The 23,175-nt window shown below is 42.7% G+C and overlaps 1 protein-coding gene across 1 annotated transcript; it reads left to right on the top strand.

The window, feature by feature from the left end:
• The first annotated feature begins 11,103 nt into the window (after positions 1-11,103).
• LOC145424459 (E3 SUMO-protein ligase ZBED1-like) lies at positions 11,104-22,435 on the top strand. The gene is made up of 2 exons (XM_080297816.1): positions 11,104-12,326; positions 21,831-22,435. Exons 1-2 carry the CDS (start codon positions 11,254-11,256, stop codon positions 22,378-22,380), a joined length of 1,623 nt encoding a protein of 540 aa, XP_080153942.1. The 5' UTR covers positions 11,104-11,253; the 3' UTR covers positions 22,381-22,435.
• The last annotated feature ends 740 nt before the right edge of the window (positions 22,436-23,175 follow it).

Raw genomic sequence — 23,175 nt, 5'->3', positions numbered from 1 at the left:
GAAATGGCTGTGGGTAAACTACCCACACAACTTCCAAAATCTTTAGACAAACTTGTTAGAGCCGTTTATAAGAGTCTAAAGAAGACATATAAGTCTAAACTGATGGTACAGACTGCCATGGAATTCAGGCAGTTAAACTTTGAAGATAATGTAGCAAGAATGTTGATATCTGAAGTGAACAGGATGAAGGAGAAGAGGATTAAGGTTTTTGTTGTTAAGGAGAATAATAACAACAATTCATCTGAACAATCCTCTTCAAAGACCACTAGGAACTGTTGTTCTTTTGGGAAATTTTTGAAAACATTGTTTCCCTACAAAATCATAGTCGAAATCATAGCCTGATTTCGACTATGATATATACAATTCACAAGATTTCAACAATTTTAAAATCCTACAGTGTTGGTTCTGTCTCGCATCAGCCCCATCCAAACAGGTCGCGGCAGATGGCTGACCCTCTCTGAGCCTGGTTCTGCTGGAGGTTTCTTCCTGTTGAAAGGGAGTTTTTCCTCCCCACTGTTGCCAAGTGCTTGCTCGTGGGGGATTGTTTGGGTTGGAGCTTTAATTTTGTAAGGTTTTTACCTTACAATTTAAAACACCTCGATTCAGAACCTCTCACTGTTGTTGAAATTGTTTGGCCCTTTCTGTGAGGGCACTGCATGTTCTCAATCTCATTGGGAAATGCTACATTTTGCACATGAATGCAGATTTATTCTAAATTGCAAAATGCATTTGCTAAAAATAAACAAACTAAACTAATGCATGGCTATGGTGTATTTTTATGAATCTCGTACTCAGGTAATAAATACTTTTGTCTTATTACTGAGCAATAATAAAGTTTAAAAAAAACCCTCATGTCTTTTAATGAACCGCTTGTGTTTTAGTTTAGTTATAGTTATAGGTAGTGGCCGAAAGAGTTTTGGTCCCTCTTACTCCAATGTAAGCTTGTGGAAAAAGCCCAAGAAGTGTGTTCAAGCCTGTCTATTGAGCAGAGTTTAGATTATGAAACTCTTAAGAAAACTGTGCTGCAGGCGTATGAACTTGTCCCTGAAGCATATCGGCAGAAATTTAGGAATCTTAATAAAACTGCTAACCAGACTTTTGTTGAGTTTGCGCGAGAAAAGAATGTGTTGTTTGAGAAATGGTGTTGTTCATGTAAAGTTAAAACCGTGGAAGAGTTAAACCCTTATTTTGCTGGAGGAGTTTAAAAAGTGTTTGCCGGAACGCATCGTGACTTATTTAAACGAACAAAAGGTGTCGTCTCTCACTAACGCGGCACTCCTGGCTGACGAGTTTGTTTTAACGCACAAAAGTGTGTTCTGTGCACAGAATTCGTTTCAGGAAAATTTCTCTGAACGAAAAAAGTCACCACGAGCAGTGCGTAAAAATGTATCAGCGTTCATTGCTAGATCAAACGGTCGAGAATGTTTTTATTGTCACGACTCAGGACATTTGATTGCTGCGTGTCCAGTATTAAAAAGAAAAGAAGCGAGGGGCACTAAATTCCCCGCAGGCGTGGGTTTGATTAAAACCGCTTGCTCGCCAAAGGTGCACGCGGAGGCTGAACAAAACCCGAAAACTGACATTGATCCGCAGTTGTGTCATGCGGCTTTGTTTCGTTGACGGGTGAAGAAAATGATAAAGTGCCAGTCACGATTCTTAGAGATACGGGTGCGTACCACTCATTCTTAATAGAATCTGTGCTGCCTTTGTCGGAAAAAACATCCTGTGGTTCCGACATAGTAGTGTGGGGAATAAAAATGAGTGTCACCAAAGCCCCTCTGCATATGGGTGCATTCGCCGTTAGTGTCGGGCTACGTTAAAGTCGCCGTGCGCCAGCGATTACCAATCGAAGGAGTTTCCTTCATTCTTGGTAATGATCTAGCTGGTGGGCATGTTTTTCCCCCGCCAGAAGTTGTTGATGTTCCTGCCCTTGCTGCTGACTCAGGCTCCACTGCTTCAGAGGTGTTTCCTGCGTGCGCAATTACTCGTGCTCAGGCTCATAAAATGGGTGAGATTGTGGATTTGTCGGGGTCGTTTATGGCTACGCTTGATGAAGACGACTCTTTCGTGTCACCCATTGATTCTGTAAAAAATCTCCACATGTGACGTCCCTGAAATGATTCCTGAGGACATTAATCAGAGCTTGAATATGACCAGAGCACAGCAGGGTGATCCTTCACTGGTGCCTTGTTTTTCCTCTGTTGTGGACAGAGAGGGATCTAAAGCTCCAGTGAAATATTTCATTTGTTCTAATTTGCTATGACCTCAGAGTAGGGCTGTGCGATGTGACCAAAATCACATATCCCAATATAAGCATCTATAGCCCCGATAACGATAGAAATCACAAAAATGTAACATTTTCTGTAAATTCTGTGAATCTCGGGCAGCTCGACTCAGCTGGGCATCGTGTACCTGGAGTTGAGTGTTTTAACCGATGCATGAAACGATACATAAGTTGTAACGGCCGCCGTTTTCTTCGTGAGTATTTATTCAACGGCGTGCTGCGGGGAAAGGCCTGTTCTAACGTTTGAGTCTAAGGTTTATTTTTAGCACCTGCCGGCTCTTTTTTGCTTCTCATCTATGGGCTCAAATTGTGGTCATAAATATTTTGTTAATTATTTGTGGGGCAGTCGTGGTTCAAGAATTGGGAGTTCGCCTTGTAATCGGAAGGTTGCCGCTTCGAGTTTCACATGTACTTTTTGGCTAAGTCCACACACAAATCTTTTTTACACATACAAATCTTTTTTACAAGTACAACATATTTATGACCACAATTTGAGCCCATACTCATCCGTAAACACTCTTTCACGTCATTCAGTTTATTTTGAAAAGTCTCAACAGGATCTTGAGCTTTATTGTGAAAGGGAAATAAACAAGCGTACACGATGGTTTTACCGTCCTTGTTGCTAACGACAACACATAAAAACAGTCGCTACACCCTGCTGTGACATCACACTCCAGAGCTGACGTCGGTGTCACGTGATACATTTTCAGCTTTGATCTGGTCCTACCAGCTCATAAATAGGGGCGGAGGCAAGGCAAGTTTATTTGTATCGCACAATTCGACACCGATGGTTTGCTTTGCAGAGACATTAGAAACAAAAGTTATTACAGACACTAGCAACGGGATCAGAGAACAGCACAGAAAAAAACTCAAATGGATTCCTTTAAAGGAGACTGTCCACAGGAAACCAGGCCCATAGAAATATCTGAAGAGGAGATGCAGACACTTCTCTTCAAATCCGTCTTTATGACCCGTACACGGGCAGAGAGACGAGAAATGGATGAAAAAAACTTTATCGTTCAGTTTGTTGTAAAGCTTTCAAACACCATTACAACAAAAACTAAATTAGTCATAAAACCCATCGACATGTTTTCACTCATCAAAACAGTCACAGAAAAAACTGCAGGAAAATTACCTGCAGAACTGCCAACATCTATAAACAGGGTGGTTAAGTCTGTTTTCCGTGGACTGCACAAGATGTACGACTCCAAGGACTTGCTACAATTTTTCATTGTATTTCGTCAGTCAACATTTGAAGAAAATGTCTCAAGAATTTTAATATCAGAGATCAATAAGGTAAAGGAGAAAAGGATAAAGGGTTCTGTTGTTTGGGAAAATCAGACCAGTCCTGCTGAAACGTCTGAAGAACAGATCCCCAGTCCAGGGCAAAGGACACAAGAAACTAAAGAAAGAAACTTTATAATTCAGTTTCTTGTTAGGCTGAACAACATGGTCGCCTTAAAGACAGGCACAGCAACAAAGCAGGTCAACATTTTTGCCATTTTAGAAAATGTCATTGAAATGGCTGTGGGTAAACTACCCACACAACTTCCAAAATCTTTAGACAAACTTGTTAGAGCCGTTTATAAGAGTCTAAAGAAGACATATAAGTCTAAACTGATGGTACAGACTGCCATGGAATTCAGGCAGTTAAACTTTGAAGATAATGTAGCAAGAATGTTGATATCTGAAGTGAACAGGATGAAGGAGAAGAGGATTAAGGTTTTTGTTGTTAAGGAGAATAATAACAACAATTCATCTGAACAATCCTCTTCAAACACCACTAGGAACTGTTGTTGTTTTGGGAAATTTTTGAAAACATTGTTTCCCTACAAAATCATAGTCGAAATCAGGCTATGATTTCGACTATGATATATACAATTCACAAGATTTCAACAATTTTAAAATCCTACAGTGTTGGTTCTGTCTCGCATCAGCCCCATCCAAACAGGTCGCGGCAGATGGCTGACCCTCTCTGAGCCTGGTTCTGCTGGAGGTTTCTTCCTGTTGAAAGGGAGTTTTTCCTCCCCACTGTTGCCAAGTGCTTGCTCGTGGGGGATTGTTTGGGTTGGAGCTTTAATTTTGTAAGGTTTTTACCTTACAATTTAAAACACCTCGATTCAGAACCTCTCACTGTTGTTGAAATTGTTTGGCCCTTTCTGTGAGGGCACTGCATGTTCTCAATCTCATTGGGAAATGCTACATTTTGCACATGAATGCAGATTTATTCTAAATTGCAAAATGCATTTGCTAAAAATAAACAAACTAAACTAATGCATGGCTATGGTGTATTTTTATGAATCTCGTACTCAGGTAATAAATACTTTTGTCTTATTACTGAGCAATAATAAAGTTAAAAAAAAAACCCTCATGTCTTTTAATGAGCCGCTTGTGTTTTAGTTTAGTTATAGTTATAGGTAGTGGCCGAAAGAGTTTTGGTCCCTCTTACTCCAATGTAAGCTTGTGGAAAAAGCCCAAGAAGTGTGTTCAAGCCTGTCTATTGAGCAGAGTTTAGATTATGAAACTCTTAAGAAAACTGTGCTGCAGGCGTATGAACTTGTCCCTGAAGCATATCGGCAGAAATTTAGGAATCTTAATAAAACTGCTTGTAATGATAGTTGCTATTGTTGAAGCTACCCACAGGGGGCGCTCTGGGATCAATAAGACATACAGAGTAGAAGAAGAAGTTATTGTGGTAGAAAGAATAATAAACAGCTAGTTGAAGCTAGCACCAGGAGCAATTCTTGATGTTTTATTCATAGAGGAATAAGAACATTACATGGTACCAGGAGACGGGTTAAGAATAAGAAGCAACGCAACAAGATGGATGCAATAAAACCGCCAAGTCCGTTGAAACTGACTGGAAACGTGGATGCAAGTTGGAGGACTTTCAAACAGCAGTTCAAACTGTATATTGCAGCTGTCGGAGTGGATCGACGGGCAGATGAAAGGAAAATAGCCATGCTGCTCACCATCGCCGGCACAGAAGCAATAGAGGTCTTCAACACTTTTGTGTTTGCTCAGCCCGAGGACAAAGATAACTTTGATGAAGTCATGAAGAAATTTGACGAGCACTGTCTGTCAAAGAAAAATGAAACATACGAGAGATACGTCTTTCGCTCACGCTTACAGCATCAGGGTGAGTCATTTGATACTTTTCTCACAGACCTCAAGATCAAAGCTCAGTCCTGCAATTTTGGTGATCTCAGAGACTCTATGATACGAGATCAAATAGTGTTTGGAACTAATGAGAAGAAGCTCCGAGAGAAACTGTTGAGAGAAACAGAACTAACGCTGGAAAGTGCTATAAAGATAAGTCAAGCCAGTGAGCTAGCACGACAACATGTACTGACGTTTAGAGAGCCTGTTCAAGGAGCAGCGCAACAGGAAAATGAGGCAGTGAATGCAGTGTCGATTAAAAGAAAGCCATGGAGTAAATTCAAAAACAACGACAACAAAAACAGAACGTGTGACAATGAAATGTTCACTTGCAAGAGATGTGGAGAGAAACACAGACCAAAACAATGTCCCGCATATGGAAAAAAATGTGCAAAATGTAAAGGACAAAACCATTATGCAAAAATGTGTCTCTCCAAAAACAAGGGACAAAAAGTACACACTGTGCAGGAAGACACAGATGACAGTGATGATCTAAGTGAAACATTTTTCATTAAGATGGTGTCACATGAAGAAGATGTCAATGCACAGTCTTCAAGACATAACACTGGCCAAAGTGTTAGTTCAGTCACAGATGATAAATGGACTGCTCCACTGTTAGTCAATGGGACATTGGTAACATTTAAAATTGACACAGGGGCCAAAGCTAACTTGATCAACGAGAAGGATTTCAAGGCACTGACTGAGAAGCCTAGAAGATTTACAGAGAAAGTCACGCCGCTGAGGGCCTACAATAACCAGCCAATACAAACAAAAGGAGGATGCAGACTTAAAGTGACAGCAAAAGGCAAACAGCATAACATTTTGTTCACCATCGTGCCTGATGGACACGAGTCACTTTTAGGAGATAAAACATCTGAGGATTTGGGACTAGTAAAGAGGATCTATCAGATTAATACTGACACCATGAAAGAAGCCAAACAAGGCAAAAGACAGGAACACCAAGGGCATGAAGGAAGTTCAGACATTATCAGTAAATTTCCTTCAGTCTTCAAAGGACATGGAACATTGCCTTACACCTACAAAATCCAGCTCAAGGATGATGCCGTGCCTGTGGTGCATGCCCCAAGGAGAGTGCCTGCTCCATTACGGACAAGTTTGAAAAAAGAGCTTGAAAGAATGACTCAAATGGGTGTCATTGAACGAGTGGAAGAGCCCACAGACTGGGTGAACTCTATCACTTGTGTCAAGAAAAAGAATACAGGTGCCTTAAGAGTCTGCCTTGATCCCAAAGATCTAAATGAAAATATTAAAAGAGAGCATTATCAGATCCCTAAGAGAGAGGAAATAATGAGTGAAATGGCAGGAGCTAAGTTTTTTAGCAAACTGGATGCATCACATGGATTTTGGCAGCTGAGGCTAGACCCAGAAAGCAGCAGGTACACTACCTTTAACACGCCATTTGGGCGTTACTGTTTCCTGAGGCTCCCATTTGGAATTAAATCAGCACCAGAGATCTTCCACAGGGCAATGGAGTCCCTGATCGAAGGGCTGGAAGGCACCAGAGTCTACATAGATGACCTCGTAGTCTGGGGAAATACAAGGCAACAACATGATGAAAGGCTGGAGAAACTTTTGTGGAGAGTTAACAAGAATGGACTTAAACTGAATAGAGACAAGTGCCTCTTTGGTGTTTCAGAGATGACCTTCCTGGGAGATAAGGTTACAAGTGAAGGGGTGGAACCTGATCAGTCAAAGGTACAAGCCATATTGGATATGCCAGCACCCACTGACAAAAAAGGTGTCTTGCGAGCAATGGGGATGATCAACTTTCTGGGTAAGTTCATTCCTAATCTTACCTCCAAGACAGCATGTCTAAGGGAGCTGCTACAGCACAACACAGTGTTCGAGTGGACGGCCCGGCATGAGAAAGAGTGGAAAAAATTGAAGGAAACTGTAACTACAGAGCCGGTCTTGACATTCTTTGATCCATCAAAGCCAACAAAAATTTCAACAGATGCCTCAAAAGATGGCTTGGGAGCAGTTCTGCTCCAAAGGAACAAAGACAAGTGGCAACCTGTAGCATATGCGTCCAGATCAATGACAGAAACTGAACAACGCTATGCTCAAATTGAAAAAGAGACTTTGGGCTTAGTGTTTGGGTGTGGAAAATTTCACAGCTATGTATATGGATTACCAACCTTTACAGCAGAGACTGATCACAAACCTCTCATCTCGATCAGAAAAAAGAACCTCAACGACATGTCACCCAGAATTCAGCGCATGATGATGGTGTTGCAGCGCTATGATTTTGAGCTGATCTACACGCCTGGGAAATATATCGTACTTGCGGATGCTTTATCCCGAGCGCCAGCACCAAGTGGTGACAGGTTAGTCAGCACTACAGCCGAGGAGGCTGAAACACATGTAAACATGGTAACTGCCTCACTCCCAGCATCAGATGTCATGTTGCAGCAAATTGTACAGGAGACAACAAAAGATCCAGTGCTGCAGAAAGTATCCCACCTTATACAGAATGGGTGGTCAAAAGGAGTCTGTCCAGGGTTCTACTCTGTGCGAGCTGATTTATGCATGGCTAATGGGCTGGTGCTGAGACAAAACCAGATTGTCATACCGCAATCCATGCGGAAAGACATGCTTCAGCGTATCCATGAAGGACATCTTGGAGTGGAGAAATGTAAAAGGAGAGCGAGAGAAGCAGTTTACTGGCCAGGCATCAACAGGGATATTGAAGAGATGATACAGAAATGTGAAACATGTCTCAAACATCACTACAAACAAACAAAAGAGCCAATGCTGGCAGCAGACCTACCCACTGCACCATGGCAAAAGGTAGGCACGGATTTATTTCATCTGGATGGCAAGGACTATGTTTTGGTGATTGACTACTATTCTAATTATCCAGAAGTGGCACAGCTTTCCAGTACATCAGCACAGTCAGTCATCACACACATGAAGGGCTTTTTTGCCAGACATGGAATTCCACAGTGTGTCATCAGTGACAATGGTCCACAATATGACTGTAGAGAATTTAGTGACTTTGCAAAACAATATGGATTTCAACATATCACCTCTAGTCCCTTGTATCCCCAAGCGAATGGACAGGCAGAAAAAGGAGTCCAAATAGTAAAGAGATTGTTCAAAAAAGCAAGAGACAGTAAGACCGACCCTTACCTGGCTCTGCTAAGCTACAGAGCTTCATCCCTGGAGTGTGGGGCATCACCTGCTGAGCTACTCATGCATCGCAAGCTCCGCACCACACTTCCACACATTTCCAAGGAAAATGACAATGCACATGACAACAAGCTGACCGACAAAAGAATGAAACTCAAGCACAGACAGAAAGGGAACTATGACAAAACTGCAAGGCGTCTGGAACCGCTTCAGGAAAGAGATGTTGTGAGGATTGCAGGTCCAGATTTCTGGGACAAAAAAGCAACAGTTCTCAGCAAAGTAGGGCCCAGATCGTTTGCTGTTCAGACAGAGAATGGACAAGTGTTAAGAAGAAACCGGAGAAGTCTGTTAAAGACACAGGATGTTAAACATCAGGACACAGAGACTGGAACTGAACAACGAGGTGCTAACCCTGTTGAGCACCACAGTGAGCCTCCTTCAACTTCCCCAATGTCTGAGATACTGAGAAGGTCTACCAGACCTAAGAAACCTACAGAGAGGCTCATAGAACAAGTGTGAACTGTTGTGGTAAAGAATTGTTAAAAAATAATAATAATAAATCACAAGTAAACAACGGATAATAATTCATTTAGAATAGTAATTGTTCACACTTAATTGATACCTGCTGAGTTATGTGTTATTGACTGTTCAAGCTGTCAAAGGTGAAGAGTTCTAATGTGCTTGAGGGCTGTATGGGATTCATTTGGTTCATTCTGGAAGATGTAAGGTATACATTTGGATTTATTTTGTTTGACTTGTGCTACAATTTTTGGTTATATAAAAAAAAAAAGAATACTACTGAATGTAGCTTGTTGCACAATTTATAACATGTTGAATGTTAGACAAGAATGTTCAGATGTTACCGAGTAACAGTTCTCTTTGGAATTGTGCTTATTATAACACCAACCTGTTTGGAAAGGGGATGTAATGATAGTTGCTATTGTTGAAGCTACCCACAGGGGGCGCTCTGGGATCAATAAGATATACAGAGTAGAAGAAGAAGTTATTGTGGTAGAAAGAATAATAAACAGCTAGCTGAAGCTAGCACCAGGAGCAATTCTTGATGTTTTATTCATAGAGGAATAAGAACATTACACTGCTAACCAGACTTTTGTTGAGTTTGCGCGAGAAAAGAATGTGTTGTTTGAGAAATGGTGTTGTTCATGTAAAGTTAAAACCGTGGAAGAGTTAAACCCTTATTTTGCTGGAGGAGTTTAAAAAGTGTTTGCCGGAACGCATCGTGACTTATTTAAACGAACAAAAGGTGTCGTCTCTCACTAACGCGGCACTCCTGGCTGACGAGTTTGTTTTAACGCACAAAAGTGTGTTCTGTGCACAGAATTCGTTTCAGGAAAATTTCTCTGAACGAAAAAAGTCACCACGAGCAGTGCGTAAAAATGTATCAGCGTTCATTGCTAGATCAAACGGTCGAGAATGTTTTTATTGTCACGACTCAGGACATTTGATTGCTGCGTGTCCAGTATTAAAAAGAAAAGAAGCGAGGGGCACTAAATTCCCCGCAGGCGTGGGTTTGATTAAAACCGCTTGCTCGCCAAAGGTGCACGCGGAGGCTGAACAAAACCCGAAAACTGACATTGATCCGCAGTTGTGTCATGCGGCTTTGTTTCGTTGACGGGTGAAGAAAATGATAAAGTGCCAGTCACGATTCTTAGAGATACGGGTGCGTACCACTCATTCTTACTAGAATCTGTGCTGCCTTTGTCTGAAAAACATCCTGTGGTTCCGACATAGTAGTGTGGGGAATAAAAATGAGTGTCACCAAAGCCCCTCTGCATATGGGTGCATTCGCTGTTAGTGTCGGGCTACGTTAAAGTCGCCGTGCGCCAGCGATTACCAATCGAAGGAGTTTCCTTCATTCTTGGTAATGATCTAGCTGGTGGGCATGTTTTTCCCCCGCCAGAAGTTGTTGATGTTCCTGCCCTTGCTGCTGACTCGGGCTCCACTGCTTCAGAGGTGTTTCCTGCGTGCGCAATTACTCGTGCTCAGGCTCGTAAAATGGGTGAGATTGTGGATTTGTCGGGGTCGTTTATGGCTATGCTTGATGAAGACGACTCTTTCGTGTCACCCATTGATTCTGTAAAAAATCTCCACATGTGACGTCCCTGAAATGATTCCTGAGGACATTAATCAGAGCTTGAATATGACCAGAGCACAGCAGGGTGATCCTTCACTGGTGCCTTGTTTTTCCTCTGTTGTGGACAGAGAGGGATCTAAAGCTCCAGTGAAATATTTCATTTGTTTTAATTTGCTAGAACCTCAGAGTAGGGATGTGCGATGTGACCAAAATCACATATCCTAGTGTTGGGATTTCTGGCTCTTTTTAGAGAACCGGCTCTTTCGGTTTGGCTCACTAAAAAGTGCCGGCTCTTTCGGCTCCGAACCGGCTCTTCAGGTTGTTTTGTTGCTTTAATTCATTTATTATTAACAATAATATAAAATTATGCACAACAGGAATTACTAACGTAAAAAAAAAAGTGGTTTTATTTATATATGTTTATTATAGCTGTCGAAATTAACGCGTTAATTGTGATAATTAAATTTTGGAATTAATTACGTTAGAATATTTAACTATTTAGCGCAACAGCAGATAAGTCGCTCCCATAATTCCACTTGATTTGTTTACCGCGCCACTGAAAATGGAGAAGCAGGAAGCGGATGGCCTTCTGGATGGGGAATTTAAATACAAGAAGAACATAGATGGGACAATAAACAAACGCGTTGTAATTTGCACTCACTGTAGTAAAGAGTTTCAATTTCACCGTTCAAATTCGACCTTAAAATACCACCTTAATGCCAAACACGCGTTTGTCGGGGCAGCAGCTTCACCCGGCCTGCGTCAGACCACTCTTAGTGAACGCAGGCCACTCGGTAAGTCTTCTTTGGACAAACTGACCGACAATATAGCCAAATGGATAGCAAAGGACTGCAGACCGCTAAGCATTGTGGAGGACAAGGGCTTTGCGGATGTTTTAAAGGTTGCATCTCAGGACGCGTCCTACAAGCCCCCAGCGAGAAGCACAATAACAATTCGAATCCACGAACTGTATGAAACGGAGAAAAAGAAAAAAGAAGAGGCTTTAGTTCACACAGAATGCGTGGCTCTGACAGGAGACCACTGGACATCATTGAGTAATGACAATTACCTGGGAGTTACTGCGCATTTAATCACTGAAGCCTGGGGTCTGACATCCTTTGCGCTGACTATAATGAAAACGGAAGAGCGGCACTTTGCGGAGGCTTGTGCAGAGCAGTTCCAGACTGTTGCTCGCAGGTGGAGAATTGAGGAGAAGGTGACAACAGTAGGCACGGACAGTGCGCGCAATATGATCGCCGCGGCTCGCATCATGCCATTCAATCACATGCCGTGTACCGCGCCCATTCTACAGAGATGCATCACAGTGAGTCTCGCAGACAGTGGCTTTGTCACTGCGCTGGCCAAATGCCGCAAAATTGTTGGCCATTTTAAGCACAGCCCAGCAAACACAGCAGAGCTGAACGCAGAGCAGGTGTCACTGGGGCGCAAGCAGGAGCCGTTGGCCCAGGACGTGCCTACGCGCTGGAACTCCACGCTGGAGATGGTGAAGCGCTTGATCCGCAACCAAACTGCAGTAACCGCGACTCTGGATAAACAAAAGCATAAACTTGTCCTCCTGACGCCTCCAGAGTGGGACAAACTCCAGAGACTGGAGACACTTCTAGAGCCCTGCAGGTGAGCCTGTCATTGTGACCATAATTGTAGGTTTAGATTAAATGTATCAAACATACATCTTAAATCAGTTTTGTTATTATGAAAATGTCTTATTTAAAAAATAAATGAAATCAAATATTTTATTAATATTACCTAGTATTAAAAAGCTTTTTTTTAATTTGCTGTCTTATCTGTGTGTGTGTGTAAATGGCCTGCATTTGTATAGCGCTTTTCTAGTCCATAGGACCCCAAAGCGCTTTACACTACATTCAGTCATCCACCCATTCACGCACACATTCACACACTGGCGATGGCAAGCTACATTGTAGCCACAGCTGCCCTGGGGCGCACTGACAGAGGCGAGACTGCCGGACACAGGCGCCACCGGGCCCTCTGACCACCACCAGTAGGCAAACACGGGGTTAGTATCTTGCCCAAGGATATTTGGCATGCAGCCAGGAGGCAGCCTGGGATCGAACCACCGACCTTCTGATTAGTGGCTGACCTGCTCTGCCACCTGAGCTACAGCCACCCCATGTGTGTATGTGTGTATTCCACTGCACATATCTGCAGACTGAACTGCTGGGAGGAGAGGCCTACGTCTCCTGCTCTGTAGTTCTACCAGCCTTCTGCCACCTGCGCCGTGTCATGGAAGTAACTGATGAGGACCCTGCATATGTGGTGAGGTTTAAAGAGAAGTTTAAGGAAGACCTTGCTTCCCGCCAGGAACATACCAACTATGCATGGCTCCAGATCGCAACTGCACTGGACCCACGTTTTAAAGACCTACGCAGTGTGCCCAAGACTGACAGAGAAGCAGTGTGGACCACACTGGCAGGCATGCTGCATGAAGACTCTCCTAGAAGATCACACACTGCAGAAGAAGGTCCAGCCAAGAAGAGGCTGAGCCTGCTGCAGATGGACTCTGACTCTGAGTCAGAGGAGGAGGTACAGCAGGACAGAGCCATACAGCGCTACAGAGCAGAGCCCTGCACTGCCTTAGAGGACTGTCCCTTACAGTGGTGGGCAGCTCATGCAGGAGCCCACAGCCAGCTGGCCCGCCTTGCTCGCAGATACCTGGCCACTCCTGCCTCCACATTTTGCCTGTTGAATTAGGCCTATGTTCTGTGAACTTGAAGATGTATATGGATAAAACAATGTGCTAGATTTAAACGGGTGGAAAACATTCAGTAAAAATCCCTCACAATTATTTGAAGCCCTGTTCTGCTTGTACTGCTTGTACTCACAATTAATAATAAATAAAACAAACAAGTGTGTTAAAAACCACTATCTGTCCCGATTTTTACACATATATACACACATATACACATATATTTCGAGTTGCGATTAATAAATTTTTAGGCTGTGATTAATTCGCTTCCAGCACAACACCCAGCCTACGTCAGACCACGCTGAGTGAACGCAGGCCACTCAGCGTGGTCTTAGCATTAAATAACACTAACAAGTGTGTAAAAATCCGCTATCTGTCCGTATGTTTGCACACATTTTGGTCATATTTCGAGTTGTGATTAATCATGATTAATTAATTTTTAGGCTGTGATTAATCTGATTAAAATTTTTAATCATTTGACAGCCCTAATTATATTATATTATATTATATTATATTATATTATATTATATTATATTATATTATATTATAGTGCAAACAGTGCAGGCTTCAGCTCTGGGGAACAAGCTGTTCCTCAGTTTGGGTGGATTCCGTCACTCACAGCGTTGTTAGCCCTCTTGTGCGCGCAGACTGCAACCCCCCCACTGTGCTTTGCCCTGATATCTGCAGTGTGAGGTTGGATCGCTCATTCTCATCCTCACACTGATGCCACTTATTTCGGTCTTTGTTTGACATAAAAGGGCATATTTGTCACTTTATTGCAACTATATTTGCACTCTTGAGCTCCTTCATTCACTGACTGATCATAAAGTTATTACTTGCGTTATGTATTCATCCGTTTGAACATAATTAATGAAGCCACATGTAATCACTAAAATTTGTATTTTGGGTACAATAAGAGAGTTTCAGATGGAATGCTGTTTTGTTTTGTTTAAATTTCACCAACTTGCTGATGCCCACGGTTGTGAGTGCGGCTTCTTGCTGTACATGGGTGGATGGTTGTAAATCACATCACAGATGCCAAAAACCTCTCAAACCAAGCCCCCTTGCCGGTGATGCTGTGCGCAACCTCGTGACGGAGTCAAGCATATTCAAAACACCCCCTCACCTCCCGTGTCAAACTCAAATGTCAGCCTATTTCATGTGTCACTTTTGGAGCAGTTGCCATCCCGACGAGCCATGGAGAAGTTCGTGTTTGTGTTATTTTACTTATTTGGTGTTCTGGTGTGTTTGGGCACCGGTCAGCACCATCGTATTGAGCACGTGTTGGACCGTGGACACACCGGATTCAGTGGGAGAATAACGGTCAGGTGTACAGTTTACTGAGCACTGGGACTCAGTATCGTTTACCAGCACAGACACGGAGACGCGCTCAGCTTCTATTGAGAGCAAACAACCAAGTGAACCCTCCGGCTGCGTCCAGTAGACGAGACACACCGTCTGGGCCGGGAGCTTTCCGAGCATTCAGACTCTTAAACTGCTTCCTCGCATCTGCTTCATGAATATGAAGGGTTGTGGTGGGAGGAGGTGGTGTGAAATCCTCTTTTGTGTGGGGTGAGGAGGGGGGTGTTGTAAAAGTCCCCAAGAGCAATGATGAGAGAGTCCGGGAATGTCCGCTCCATGTGCAGTATCTGCTCCGCGAGTGCGCACTGAGCTGCCTGCGCATCCGCATCTGGCGGGATGTAAACAGCGGCCAAGATGAATGAAGCAAACTCCCGCGGAGAATAAAACGGTTTGCAGTGAATAAAAAGGTATTCCAGAGAGGAAGAGCAGTGCTGAGCAATCACTGTTACATCTGTGCACCAGCCACTATTAATGTAGAAGCAGACACGTCCACCTGTGGTCTTACCAGAGAGAGAGGCCTGCCGGTCCGCGCGCAGCAGATGAAAGCCCTCCAGCTTGAGCGCGCTGTCCGGGATGTCCTCACAGAGCCACGACTCCGTAAAACACAAGACACAGGAGGAGGCAACGTCTCTGTTCATGCTTCTCATCAGGGCCAGCTCGTCCATCTCATTCCTGAGTGAGCGTACGTTGGAAAGGAAGATCCCAGGAAGAGCAGTTCGCAGTCCGCGTCTCCTCAGACGCACGAGTGCGCCGGCTCGCTTTCCTCGCTTTCGGCGTCTCACTTTCCTGATCAGAGTCTGCAGTAAATCTGCCGCAGATGCGACAAATATTGGAAGTAAATCCACAGGTGTTGTAGTCCTGTAGTTAAGAAGCTCTTCTCTAGTGTAAGAATATCCAGAGGAGTGCCCAGACACAGAAGTTATGCACAAAAACAAAACAGAAGTAACGCACTGAAGCACCGGGGCATCCATACGCGGCGGCGCCATCTTGGAACAAGGGACTTGTCTTTGAAAGGTAGAGTGTTAATTACTAAAGCTGAAGGGATATCCCGATGAACATATGCTGCTCTCTCCTTACATCTGGATAAGAAAAGTAGTAAAGATATTGACCGTATGCTCTTTAATTTTATATGGAAAAACCGTACGCACTATATTAGAAAAACTGTTGTGATGAATAAGTACGAATCAGGTGGGCTTAACGTCTTAGACTTTTCTACTTTAAATAACACTTTCAAAATTAATTGGGCCAAACATTTTCTTAAAACCCTACCTCTATCTGGAACTTTATACCATACCACATTTTCTCTCGTTTTGGTGGCTTTACTTTTATTTGAAATTGTAATTACAATGTTGAGAAAGTCCCTGTAAAGCTTTCATCCTTCCATAAGCAGGTCCTCTTAGCGTGGACCCTCATTTATAAACACAACTTCTCACCTCACAAATACCTTATCTGGAACAACAGAGATATTTTATAGAAAAATAAATCACTTTTCCTGGAAACTTGGCTCCAAAATGGGATCCTATTGGTGGCTCAGCTGGTTAGTAAAGAGGGACAACTACTTACTTACAACGACTTTATTGCACTATATAATTTTCCAATCAGTGTTCCAGATATCAAGCGGAAGACAGTCTGGATGGTCCCCCATAAATATTTGATTGTAAATAAGGTGAAAGAAGTCTCTTTTAAAATTCGACATACATGTTATCCAGCCAGTCACTACATGGTCAAATTTAAAAGGGACATAAATACTAATTGTACTTTCTGTGGGGATCATCCAGAAACGGTGACACATCTTTTTTGGTACTGTTCTTTTACACAGAGATTCTGGAAGGAATTTAGCAGCTTTGTTATTGTCCATATTTTAAGGGAGTTTTCTTTACGATGGGAAAATGTTTTATTCTGTTTCTTTAAGTTCCCCAAGAAGTATGAGAAATGTTTTTTATGATAAATTTCTTAATACTTTTAGCTAAATTTTTTATCCATAAATGTAAGTTTACTAACAAAACACCATATTTCTGTCATTATTTTAAGGATGTGCACATGCACATACAATCAATATCAGACTGCACCAACAAAAAGGCTCTCACAACAATATATGTATGTGAATTTTTGCGTGTATTCTTATAATTGTTACCTTTTTCTTTCACCCTTGGCTTTTTGTGTTCATGTTCTGTTGTATACTTCATCTGTTCGTATGTTGTATACTCATTGTTTGTTAAATAAAGTTTTAAAAAAAAGACACGCTTTGTTTAGACCCCCAAAATCCTTTCCACGCCCACCCCCGTGACATCACGCTCCAAAGCCCTGTTACGTCACAGAACGTGGTGATGTCATAGTGACAGTCCTTTCATCCTTTGATGTTCAAGTCTATAAATAGAGGACAGCTGTCAAAGGGAATTCATTAAGCTATCGTTTTGTTGGAGTGATACAGCACATAAAAAAGCAGAAATGAGTTCGAAAGCTAACAAAGACAGAAATGTTAATTTCTCGAAAACAATGGTTAAAAAAAGTGAAAAAGAAAAAGAAACATATGCCAGACAGTTCGAGCAAAGACTGCAGCCAATGATCGACGAGGTTGAAAAGCTCAAAACTGAGCTTGACTACTTCAAAAACCTGCATACAGTCAATAAGAAACGGATCGAGGATCTAACAAAAGAAAACAATGAACTTTTGCAGAATAATAAGCTGCTGGGTTCGGTCTTGGATGACAGGACAAACATCGCAGACAGGTTGGACTCGATAAAAGATGACCACGAAGCTCTGGTAAAGTTCCGCGCAGAGACGGAGAAAACTCTGGCTGAGCTTAAAGAAAAACACGAGGACGAAGTCCAAGTCCTGCAAGGACTGCTGGAAACAGAGAAAGAAAAGGTGGCACGTCAGCAATTTCACAACAGCCAAGTTGTTGAATTATTATTGAAACGCCACAAAGAGGAAAAAAATAAGATGCAGCAGTTTTACCAGGAAAATACTAAAAAACTGGAAAACAAAGCAAATGCTGCAGACAGGAAGTTAGAAGAGGTGATCAACATGTATGACTCCAAAATAGAAAAGCTGCAGACGGCAGTAAAAAATAGTAGAGGTGTGACCGTCAATGCGGTTAAGGAACGCGAGGAAGAACGTCAATCCTCGCAGTGTTGGATTGACGGTGTTTTGTTTCATAATACAAAGTTACAAGACGAAAATGAATTTATGGTTAAAAACATGAAAGAATTAACAGAGGAGAAAGGTCAAATGGGCAAAGTGATAGACGACCAAAAGGCCCAGAATATGGCGATCAAGCAGAAATGCCAGAGTAATATTAGAGCTCTGGCCTTGGAAAAGAAAATGAAGGCTATGCTTGAAGACGAAGTTGATTCTTTGAAAAAGAAAATTGAAGACATCAAAAAGGCCCTAAGCACAGAGCAGGAAAACCACAGAAAGACAGCAGTGGACCGGCACAAAGTAAAAGCGGCACACAATCAGGCACTGGCTGAAAAGGTGGCGCTGGAAGAGAAACTGCGCTCCACAAAAAAGCAACGGGAAAGATTTATATCCAAAGTGAATTGGCTGGAGAAGAAAGAGCGCTACTTCCAAGAGGAATTGTGCCAGTGCGTTTTGTCCTTTGAAAAGGCATTTCCACATCCCTTGAGAGGAAAAGAAAAGGTGGAATTTAGGGATATGTTCCACAACTTAAAAAAGAAATACGTAGACGGAGTGGAAGGCACCCCCTTTGTTGGAACAACGGAGTTTCTTGAAAAACAGCTGAACTGTCTACGTATCAGATGCAAGGATCTAGATGCAGCTTTACTAGATAAAACACGGGCGCTGGAATCATTTAAAAAGCAGTACAATGACATGGTAAAGTCTTCCGAGTACGCTTTATTCCGACAAAGAGAGGAGCTCATTGGACCAGTGAACCAGATTATCCAAAAGGCTGCCAATGAAGAAAAGGAGATAGGTCATCTAAAATCTAGAGTGAAAGACGCTCAACTCCAGCTTAAATTAGAAAAACAGAAAGGACAAAAGCTGGCATCGTTGGACCATAGAAGCATGATGGGGAGATGTTCTGAGGAGACTCCGTCTCAGATTAATCCTCGTCCACTTCCAGGGAAAACTACATTTATTCAGGTACGTCCAAGACACCCTGGCAGAAGTGCAGGTATGGCTTCCCCAGTGAATCCTCCTGTAGAGTCTCCATCAACACCACCTTTCCTCAATTCTGATGATGGATTACCACCAGTTGATTGTTAAAAATTAACTGCTAAAATAGGCCATTAGAAGTATACTTCATCTTGTCTCCCTATATCATGGGTGGGCATTCTCAGTCCACGAGGGCCGGTGTCCCTGCAGGTTTTAGATCTCACCTTGGCTCAACACACCTGAATCACATGATTAGTTCGTTACCAGGCCTCTGGAGAACTTCAGGACATGTTGAGGAGCTAATTTAGCCGTTTAAATCAGCTGTGTTGGTTCGAGGACACATCTAAAACCTGCAGGGACACCGGCCCTCGTGGACTGAGATTGCCCACCCACCCCCAACCGGTCGCAGCAGATGGCCGCCCCTTCTTGAGCCTGGTTCTGCCGGAGGTTTCTTCCTAAAGGGAGTTTTTCCTCCCCACTGTCGCCCAGTGCTTGCTCAAAGGGGATCATTGGATTGTTGGGGTTTTCTGGCTTTTACTGTAGTGTTTTCACCTTACAGTATAAAGCAGCTTGAGGAGACTGTTGTTTTGCCATGATGCAATATAGTATTAAATATGACTACATTTTAAAAACATCTATTATAGCATCAAAGTAAAACAAAAAAACTAAATGAAATGAATCAAAATGTCTAATCTGGCAAAACAAGAAAAGAAAAAAGGTTTCACCTTTAAATAAAAATCCAAATCACAAACACATTCTGATTTTTGTTGTGTGTGTTTTTTTGTGTGTGTTGTCACGTATAAAATCTTTGCACTCTGTCTCGGTGTCTGCCCGGCCGGCTCCGCAAGGCTACATATGTTTATTGTGTTGCTGCTTTCTTCCACTCGTCATTCTGCCTGGGCGGAGCTCAGGCCCACGCACCTGTCTGCAATTACGCTGCAACGTGTCCTGTCTGTATGGAGACTGAGAGCTGCCAGAGTAATAATGTAGATACAGGCCTCTTTCTCCTTCTGCTGCTGTTCATGCTTTTATTCCATTGATGTTGCTATCATTTGTAAATATATTTATTTGCTCTTATTTTATCAATTTACTGTCGTTCATGTATTTAATCTTCTTTGTATTTAAATATGATTTTTTTTTAAGTAATGCCGCGAGATGGACAGTTAAATAAAGGTTTCATTGAATTAAAAAAAAGATTTAAAGATGACTGGTGGCGGAAGCAGAGCACAGACTGTCTGTGAGAATCTATCGCCATCGTGTGGTGCAGAGATATATTGCCATTGAATTTAGACAACGAAAGCTTGGCTCACAGAGCAGCTGCAACACGAACAAAAAACATTAAATAGCAACATGATATATTATATTATATTATATTATATTATATTATATTATATTATATTATATTATATTATATTATATTATATTATATTATATTATATTTATAGCTGTCGAAATTAACGCGTTAATTGTGATAATTAAATTTTGGAATTAATTACGTTAGAATATTTAACTATTTAGCGCAACACGCAGATAAGTCGCTCCCATAATTCCACTTGATTTGTTTACCGCGCCACTGAAAATGGAGAAGCAGGAAGCGGATGGCCTTCTGGATGGGGAATTTAAATACAAGAAGAACATAGATGGGACAATAAACAAACGCGTTGTAATTTGCACTCACTGTAGTAAAGAGTTTCAATTTCACCGTTCAAATTCGACCTTAAAATACCACCTTAATGCCAAACACGCGTTTGTCGGGGCAGCAGCTTCACCCGGCCTGCGTCAGACCACTCTTAGTGAACGCAGGTCACTCGGTAAGTCTTCTTTGGACAAACTGACCGACAATATAGCCAAATGGATAGCAAAGGACTGCAGACCGCTAAGCATTGTGGAGGACAAGGGCTTTGCGGATGTTTTAAAGGTTGCATCTCAGGACGCGTCCTACAAGCCCCCAGCGAGAAGCACAATAACAATTCGAATCCACGAACTGTATGAAACGGAGAAAAAGAAAAAAGAAGAGGCTTTAGTTCACACAGAATGCGTGGCTCTGACAGGAGACCACTGGACATCATTGAGTAATGACAATTACCTGGGAGTTACTGCGCATTTAATCACTGAAGCCTGGGGTCTGACATCCTTTGCGCTGACTATAATGAAAACGGAAGAGCGGCACTTTGCGGAGGCTTGTGCAGAGCAGTTCCAGACTGTTGCTCGCAGGTGGAGAATTGAGGAGAAGGTGACAACAGTAGGCACGGACAGTGCGCGCAATATGATCGCCGCGGCTCGCATCATGCCATTCAATCACATGCCGTGTACCGCGCACATTCTACAGAGATGCATCACAGTGAGTCTCGCAGACAGTGGCTTTGTCACTGCGCTGGCCAAATGCCGCAAAATTGTTGGCCATTTTAAGCACAGCCCAGCAAACACAGCAGAGCTGAACGCAGAGCAGGTGTCACTGGGGCGCAAGCAGGAGCCGTTGGCCCAGGACGTGCCTACGCGCTGGAACTCCACGCTGGAGATGGTGAAGCGCTTGATCCGCAACCAAACTGCAGTAACCGCGACTCTGGATAAACAAAAGCATAAACTTGTCCTCCTGACGCCTCCAGAGTGGGACAAACTCCAGAGACTGGAGCCCTGGAGCCCTAGAGCCCTGCAGGTGAGCCTGTCATTGTGACCATAATTGTAGGTTTAGATTAAATGTATCAAACATACATCTTAAATCAGTTTTGTTATTATGAAAATGTCTTATTTAAAAAATAAATGAAATCAAATATTTTATTAATATTACCTAGTATTAAAAAGCTTTTTTTAATTTGCTGTCTTATCTCTCTCTCTCTCTCTCTGTGTGTGTGTGTGTGTGTGTGTGTGTGTGTGTGTGTGTGTGTGTGTGTGTGTGTGTGTGTGTGTGTGTGTGTGTGTGTATTCCACTGCAGATATGTGACTGAACTGCTGGGAGGAGAGGCCTACGTCTCCTGCTCTGTAGTTCTACCAGCCTTCTGCCACCTGCGCCGTGTCATGGAAGTAACTGATGAGGACCCTGCATATGTGGTGAGGTTTAAAGAGAAGTTTAAGGAAGACCTTGCTTCCCGCCAGGAACATACCAACTATGCATGGCTCCAGATCGCAACTGCACTGGACCCACGTTTTAAAGACCTACGCAGTGTGCCCAAGACTGACAGAGAAGCAGTGTGGACCACACTGGCAGGCATGCTGCATGAAGACTCTCCTAGAAGATCACACACTGCAGAAGAAGGTCCAGCCAAGAAGAGGCTGAGCCTGCTGCAGATGGACTCTGACTCTGAGTCAGAGGAGGAGGTACAGCAGGACAGAGCCATACAGCGCTACAGAGCAGAGCCCTGCACTGCCTTAGAGGACTGTCCCTTACAGTGGTGGGCAGCTCATGCAGGAGCCCACAGCCAGCTGGCCCGCCTTGCTCGCAGATACCTGGCCACTCCTGCCTCCACATTTTGCCTGTTGAATTAGGCCTATGTTCTGTGAACTTGAAGATGTATATGGATAAAACAATGTGCTAGATTTAAACGGGTGGAAAACATTCAGTAAAAATCCCTCACAATTATTTGAAGCCCTGTTCTGCTTGTACTGCTTGTACTCACAATTAATAATAAATAAAACAAACAAGTGTGTTAAAAACCACTATCTGTCCCGATTTTTACACATATATACACACATATACACATATATTTCGAGTTGCGATTAATAAATTTTTAGGCTGTGATTAATTCGCTTCCAGCACAACACCCAGCCTACGTCAGACCACGCTGAGTGAACGCAGGCCACTCAGCGTGGTCTTAGCATTAAATAACACTAACAAGTGTGTAAAAATCCGCTATCTGTCCGTATGTTTGCACACATTTTGGTCATATTTCGAGTTGTGATTAATCATGATTAATTAATTTTTAGGCTGTGATTAATCTGATTAAAAATTTTAATCATTTGACAGCCCTAATTATATTATATTATATTATATTATATTATATTATATTATATTATATTATATTATATTATAGTGCAAACAGTGCAGGCTTCAGCTCTGGGGAACAAGCTGTTCCTCAGTTTGGGTGGATTCCGTCACTCACAGCGTTGTTAGCCCTCTTGTGCGCGCAGACTGCAACCCCCCCCCACTGTGCTTTGCCCTGATATCTGCAGTGTGAGGTTGGATCGCTCATTCTCATCCTCACACTGATGCCACTTATTTCGGTCTTTGTTTGACATAAAAGGGCATATTTGTCACTTTATTGCAACTATATTTGCACTCTT

The sequence above is a fragment of the Astatotilapia calliptera genome, chromosome 23, assembly GCF_964374335.1.
Source record: "Astatotilapia calliptera chromosome 23, fAstCal68.1, whole genome shotgun sequence".
Taxonomy (NCBI): Eukaryota; Metazoa; Chordata; class Actinopteri; order Cichliformes; family Cichlidae; genus Astatotilapia; species Astatotilapia calliptera.
The sequence above is the reverse complement of the archived record's forward strand: the minus strand, read 5'-3'. Positions and strand labels throughout refer to the sequence as shown.